The sequence below is a fragment of the Rhinopithecus bieti genome, unplaced genomic scaffold, assembly GCF_001698545.2.
Source record: "Rhinopithecus bieti isolate Rb0 unplaced genomic scaffold, ASM169854v2 scaffold_40368, whole genome shotgun sequence".
In the NCBI taxonomy this organism is placed as follows: Eukaryota; Metazoa; Chordata; class Mammalia; order Primates; family Cercopithecidae; genus Rhinopithecus; species Rhinopithecus bieti.
The window spans coordinates 2,983,509-2,990,143 of NW_016817546.1; the positions used below are offsets into that span (position 1 = coordinate 2,983,509).

The window sequence follows — 6,635 nt, forward strand, 5'->3', positions numbered from 1 at the left end:
TTTTTTTTTTTTTTTTTTTTTTTTAAAGGCTTCTAGAGACTGTTATTCTTTGGGAGGATTCCCAAGGAATGAGATGTAACCATTCCCAACTTACAAAACCAGCCGTACTATTTACTTATGGAGATTGGTTAGTGATGTTTGTGCAGATACCCACACTGAAAACAAAATTAGCCATGTTTTCAGAATGGCAAAAATCTAACCTTGAACTGTGAATGCTTGGACAGTGTTGATTCTGGTAATGGCTGGCAACTGCCATGGAAACCACGTAACTCATCTCCTGCAGATGTCATTTTCAGATGTTGTATTACATCCGAGTTGCATCCTTTGGCCCAGATCATCTGCAGTTTGGTTTTTGTCTGCAGTCCTTTACATTATTTATATTTTCCTTCCCTGTCTCTGACATCGGTTTTATAGTATATGAGAAAGTCAGCCTGTATTAAAAGCAATAATATGGTCAAGATCATGGAAAACTAGCAAAGGTTTAGAAGTGTCACAGAGCAGAGAAGACTAAGGACGTCCACCTCATGTCTAAATGCAACGTGGAATCTTGGATTGGATCCTGGAACAGAAAAAGGATGTTCGTAGAAAATCTGGTGAAATCTGAACCCTAGGTTTAATTAGTAGAAATGTACTAATGTTGGTTTTTGAGATTTGACAGATCTTCCATGGTTATATAAGGTGCTAACATTGGGGGAACCTGGGTGCAGGCTATACTAGAACTTCCTGTACTGTTGTTATAGCGTTTCTAAATAATTTTCTAAAAATATCCCAGAATAAAAAGTGTACTAGCTAGAACCAGATGACACTTTTCAAATGATGTCGCTTAACCCTCCTCATTTTATAGCAGGGAAACTGAAGCTTAGAGAAGGACTTGCCTGAGGTTTCCCAGGAGGTTTAAGGTCCTGTCTGTCCTCCTTCCATGATGCCACCCAGCTTTTGGAGATCTCCTCATTCGTTTCATCAATAAAGTCAGTCTTCTTGGTGGTTGTTTTTTTGTTGTAGAGATGGGGTCTCACTATGTTGACCAGGTTGTTCTAGAATTCCTGGGCTCAGTCGGTTTTCTTTTCTTTTTTTTTTTTTTTTTTGAGATGGAGTCTCACTCTTTTGCCAAGGCTGGAGTGAAGTGGTGCAATCTCCGTTCACTGCAACCTCTGCCTCCTGGGTTCAAGCGATTCTCCTGTCTCAGCCTCCCAAGTAGCTGGGACTATAGGCACCTGCCACCACGCCCAGCTAAATTTTGCATTTTTAGTAGAGACAGGGTTTTGCCATGTTGGCCAGGCTGGTGTCAAACACGTGACCTCAGGTGAGCCACTGCTCAGTTTCTGACTAGCATAGGGATAGACCTAGTATGTGAATGGTTCGGTGAACAGCAGTTGTATGGATTCACAAGCTGCATGTGATACACTCTGTCCATGAGAAACACTGAAAATGTCTGGTTTTGTCAACTGTCATGCAGCTTCAGATGCTGTGTTCCCAGACGCCTCTGTCTGTAAGGGTTGCTGATAAGGAGACGAGCAGCTCACAGCTGGCTTAGTCCTGTTCCCCTTTCCGGCATCATGTATTCTGTTTAAAGGAAGGTATAAATAATCAAGGCTGGCAGAGGCCTGTGGGAGCTGAGAATGAAGTGCCCTGCCCTGCTAAGTGTCTTCACCGCTCCAGAAAGGCTGGCCATTTTGACTTTGCTGTTGGCTCAGATTATGCACCAACTATTTGCAAAACTTGTGTAAAATATGACTAAAAATGGAATGATCTGCCACCTTTGGATTATTTGCCTTTGTAATTCATCACAGAATGTAACAGAGAGAAAGTAATTTTCAGCTGTTCAGTCTTCAAAGATTAAACAGCTAAAATTCCTGAAAATGAATCTTTTCCTGCTGTAGCCTTTGTGAAGCCTCATACTTTCCAGGTTTTTTTTTTTTTTTTCTCCTACAGGGTTTGAGTCCAGGATTTTAATTATCAGCAGCTTACAAATCTGTTTCCAAAAAAAATAGTAGTATATGGGCATATTCATGGGTCTGCTTATGTCACTGATTAAAGTTATGGCGAATCAAACTTTTGTTAAATTTGCATTTTTAAAAACTAATATCCTGTTGAATAGAACACTCAATTATAAAATTTCTATTCAGGCCGGGCGCGGTGGCTCACGCCTGTAATCCCAGCACTTTGGGAAGTCGAGGCTGGTGGATCACTTGAGGTCAGGAGTTCAAGACCAGCCTGGCCAACATGGTGAAACGTCATCTCTACTAAAAATGAAAAAATTAGCTGGATATGGTGGCATGAGCCTGTCGTCCCAGCTACTCGGGAGGCCGAGGCAGGAGAATTGCTTGAACCCAGGAAGCAGAAATTGCAGTAAGCTGAGATCGCACCACTGTACTCCAGCCTGGGTGACAAAGCAAGATTGTCTCAAAAAAATAAAATATTAAAATAAAATAAAATCTCGCCGGGCACGGTGGCTCATGCCTGTAATCCCAGCACTTTGGGAGGCCAAGACAGGCGGACCACGAAGTCAGGAGACCACCCTGGCTTATACCATGAAACCCCGGCTCTACTAAAAATACAAAAAAATTAGCCGGGTGTTTTGGCGGACGCCTGTAGTCCCAGCTACTCGGGAGGCTGAGGCAGGAGAATGGCGTGAACCCGGGAGGCGGGGCTTGCAGTGAGCCAAGGTCGCGCCACTGCACACCAGCCTGGGTAACAGAGCGAGACTCCGTCTCAAAAAAAAAAACAATAAAGGCCAGGCACGGTGGCTCACGCCTGTAATTCTAGCACTTTGGGAGGCCGAGGTGAGTGGATCATGAGGTCAGGAGATCGAGATCATCCTGGCTAATACGGTGAAACCCCATCTCTACTAAAAAAAAATACAAAAAAATTAGCCGGGCGTGGTGGTGGGCGCCTGTAGTCCCAGCTACTCAGGAGGCTGAGGCAGGAGAATGTCATGAACCCAGGAGGCGCAGTGAGCCAAGATCACACCACTGCACTCCAGTCTGGGCGACAGATCGAGACTCCGTCTTAAATAAATAAATAAATAAATAAATAAATAAATAAATAAATAGAGCGAGACTCTGTCTCAAAGAAATAAATAAAATAAAATCTCTTTATCCAGATTGGAACAGCCTGCATCCTCTGGGCTATGTAGAGAAACTGTCTCCATTCAGACAGCCTCACACTTAGACCTCCTTGTCCTTGGTGATGGGTCACTTAAGTCACCATCTGCTGGGTCCAGAGAAACTGGCTCCACAGTCAGGTCCACTGGATTGGGCTGTAAAGTCATGAATAATTTTAAAGTATTTTGAAGCATTTTTTCTGGATCTTCAAACTTACATGGAATGGTTGATTACCTACATTTCCCTGAAGCTCTTTTATTTTTTTTTCTTTTGCTTCAGGGAGGGACTGACATGAGATTGAGAAGATAATGGAAACTTTGAAAAGTGCACCTTGCTTTTGTCTACATCAGGACGGGTGGCATTGGAAAGTGAGAGTGCTGTAGATAGGTGACGCGCCCTCGGTGATTCTAAGCCTGGGCAGTGGGAATGCACCTCGTTCACAAAATAGAACCCAGAATGTCCTTGCGAGGTCACAGAGCAATCACTGTCGTGCCACTTAGGACCTTTAGTTTGTTCTTGGATGATTTTAACAATCTTTTATTTTAAAGCTTCCTTAAAAGAACCACTTCCCCCCTTTTTTGTAATTTTTTATTTGTATTGGGTTATTAGAGAAGAAAATGTTTTCACTATTTTAATGTTTAAAGTAGTGGACAAGTTCCTAGGATTTTTTGGGGATGAGATTTTGTGGGTTTTTTAAATTATTATTTGTTGAAAATAAAATCAAGTTTCACAAAGCCTGTAATATTTATATTGAATGTGTGTGTGCGTGCACACACGCACATACGTAGCTACATACACATGCATAGAGGATTTTAGGAAATGATATAAAAAAATTGAATGTGAGCCTGTGAGAAGAGGGAATATGGGAATCACGAACTTTTATTTCCTATCCTTCTGTTCTATTGATATTTTGCTATAAGCTTGTATTTTAAAATAATTTTTTGAAACTTGAAATTTCCAAGGAAACATTTTCTCACATCACATCTTTTAGATAGTCTGTGAGCAACATCTCAAGACTCCCCTGTGTTTCTCCCACCAATGGGCGGAATCTGCTTTCTCGTACACCCTTGCCCCTCCCCAGCCATCTGATAACTTTGGTCATGATAGAAAAGAGTAACCACTTTTCTGTCCTGTTCCCACACTGTGTGTTTCTCATCAGTGCACACAATTTCACACCATAAACAGGACCCTTAGAAATCGTGCAGTGCAGGCCGGGCACGGTAGCTCACGCCTGTAATGCCAGCACTTTCGGAGGCCGAAGTGGGTGGATCACGAGGTCAGGAGATCGAGACCATCCTGGCTAGCATGATGAAACCCCATCTCTACTAAAATACAAAAAATTAGCTGGGTGTGGTGGCGGGTGCCTGTAATCCCAGCTACTCGGGAGGCTGAGGCAGGAGAATGGCGTGATCCCAGGAGGCAGAGCTTGCAGTGAGCCGAGATTGTACCACTGCACTCCAGCCTGGGCGACAGAGTGAGACTCTGTCTCAAAAAAAAAAAAAAAAACAACAGAAATCGTGCAGTGCAGTTGCCTCTTTCACAGATGAAAGACTGCCCTTTCCACTTCTTTGAAATCTCGACTAGGTGGTCTTCCTTTCATGACGAGCTAAGAAGGGCTGAACTGGAATTGGAATGCTGTATTTTCTTTTTTTTTTTTTCTTTTCTTTCAAGATGGAGTTTCTTGCTTTTGTTGCCCAGGCTGGAGTGCAATGGCGTGATCTTGGCTCACTGCAACCTCCGACTCCCGGGTTCAAGCGATTCTCCTGCCTCAGCCTTCCGAGTAGCTGGGATTACAGGCGCCCACCACCATGCCTGGCTAATGTTTTGTATTTTAGTAGAGACGGTTTCACCATGTTGGCCAGGCTGATCTCAAACTCCTGACCTCAGGTGATCCACCCACCTTGGCCTCCCAAAGGTATTCCACACCAGACCTGGAATACCTTTTCTTTTTTTTTTTCCTTTATTTTTTTTGAGACAGAGTCTTGTTCTGTTGCCCAGGCTGGAGTGCAGTGGCATGATCTCAGTTCACTGCAGCCTCCACCTCCTGGGTTCAAAAAATTTTCCTGCCTCAGCCTCCCGAGTAGCTGGGATTACAGGCACCTGCCACCACACCTGGCTAATTTTGTATTTTAGTAGAGATGGGGTTTCGCTATGTTGGCCAGGTTGGTCTCTAACTCCTGAACTGAGGTGATCCACTCACCTCGGCCTCCCAAAGTGCTAGGATTACAGGCGTGAGCCACCGCACCAGGCCGGAATACCTTATTTTCTCAGATTTGACATCACTGTGCATCCCTGAGTTTAACAAGGTCTGCTGCGTGGTACCTGAGTATTGCTACACCAGCCTATAACTGACAGCCCACATTCTAAGGTTCATATACTATTTTAAGAAGAAGAGTTCCATGATTCTGAAAACACTCAGACCCGCCAGACATGGTGGCTCATGCCTGCAATCCCAGCACTTTGGGAGGCTGATGTGGGAGGATCCTTTGAGGCCAAGAGTTTGAGGCCAACCTGGGCAACATAGCAAGACCCCGTCTCTACAACAACAGAATAAAACACCCAGACCCGACAGCTCGAGATCCGTGGTCCAAGAAGCTCAAAAGGAGTCTTTAGCGATTGTCCCAGACCACTAGGGAGAGCCAGCTTGCCTTCGTCCTGATATTTAACATTTGTTATCTGAGATTCATTAGGAAATTTACACTATGAAATTTAAGGTGACATTTTCCTTGTAAGATTTCTGCAGACTTAGAGATAAGTTGCTAAAATAAAGAATGTTTAAGCCACTCTGGAGAGCTGAGTGACAGCTCATTTCAACCTTGGGAAGGGCAGGGAGGGCAGTGAGCTCTGCCTCACCCAGGCCTGAGCCATCGGATGGCAGAAGTCATGGTTTGGGGTACTTCCTGGGGAAAGGCCGTGGCTGGACCCCAGGCAGCATGCACACACCAAAATCAATGACTGCAGTTCTTTGTGTACGTTTCCCTTACCTCCTGGGTCCTCAACTGTCTTCCCATCTTGATTCTGCACATAGGTTGTGGAAAGGAGGAGAACCCCAGCTGAAATTCGAGAGGAGTTTGAGCGGCTGCAGAGAGAGAGGGAAGAGAGGAGACTGCAGCAGCGAACCAATCCCAAGGTAAGCCGGGGCCAGGTTTCATGAGGACACCTCATGAAAAGGCCTCATACCTAGAAGCCAGGTCTGAAATAATGAGGTGCTGGTGGATTGTTAAAGTAAAAACATATGGCCGGGCGCGGTGGCTCAAGCCTGTAATCCCAGCACTTTGGGAGGCCGAGACGGGCGGATCACAAGGTCAGGAGATCGAGACCATCCTGGCTAACACGGTGAAACCCCGTCTCTACTAAAAAATACAAAAAACTAGCCGGGCGAGGTGGCGAGCGCCTGTAGTCCCAGCTACCTGGGAGGCTGAGGCAGGAGAATGGCGTGAACCCGGGAGACGAAGCTTGCAGGGACCCAGGATCCGGCCACTGCACTCCAGCCCGGGCGACAGAGTGAGACGCCGTCTCAAAAAAAAAACA

General features: G+C 45.1%; 1 protein-coding gene across 1 annotated transcript in view; it reads left to right on the forward strand.

The window, feature by feature from the left end:
• DNAJC11 (DnaJ heat shock protein family (Hsp40) member C11) overlaps positions 1 to 6,635 on the forward strand; it is an 81,359-nt gene that overhangs the window by 36,559 nt on the left and 38,165 nt on the right. Inside the window, exon 4 of the mRNA XM_017856030.1 lies at positions 6,133 to 6,234. Within this exon, the coding sequence (XP_017711519.1) occupies positions 6,133 to 6,234 (102 nt within the window). The remainder of the gene's footprint in view (positions 1 to 6,132; positions 6,235 to 6,635) is intronic.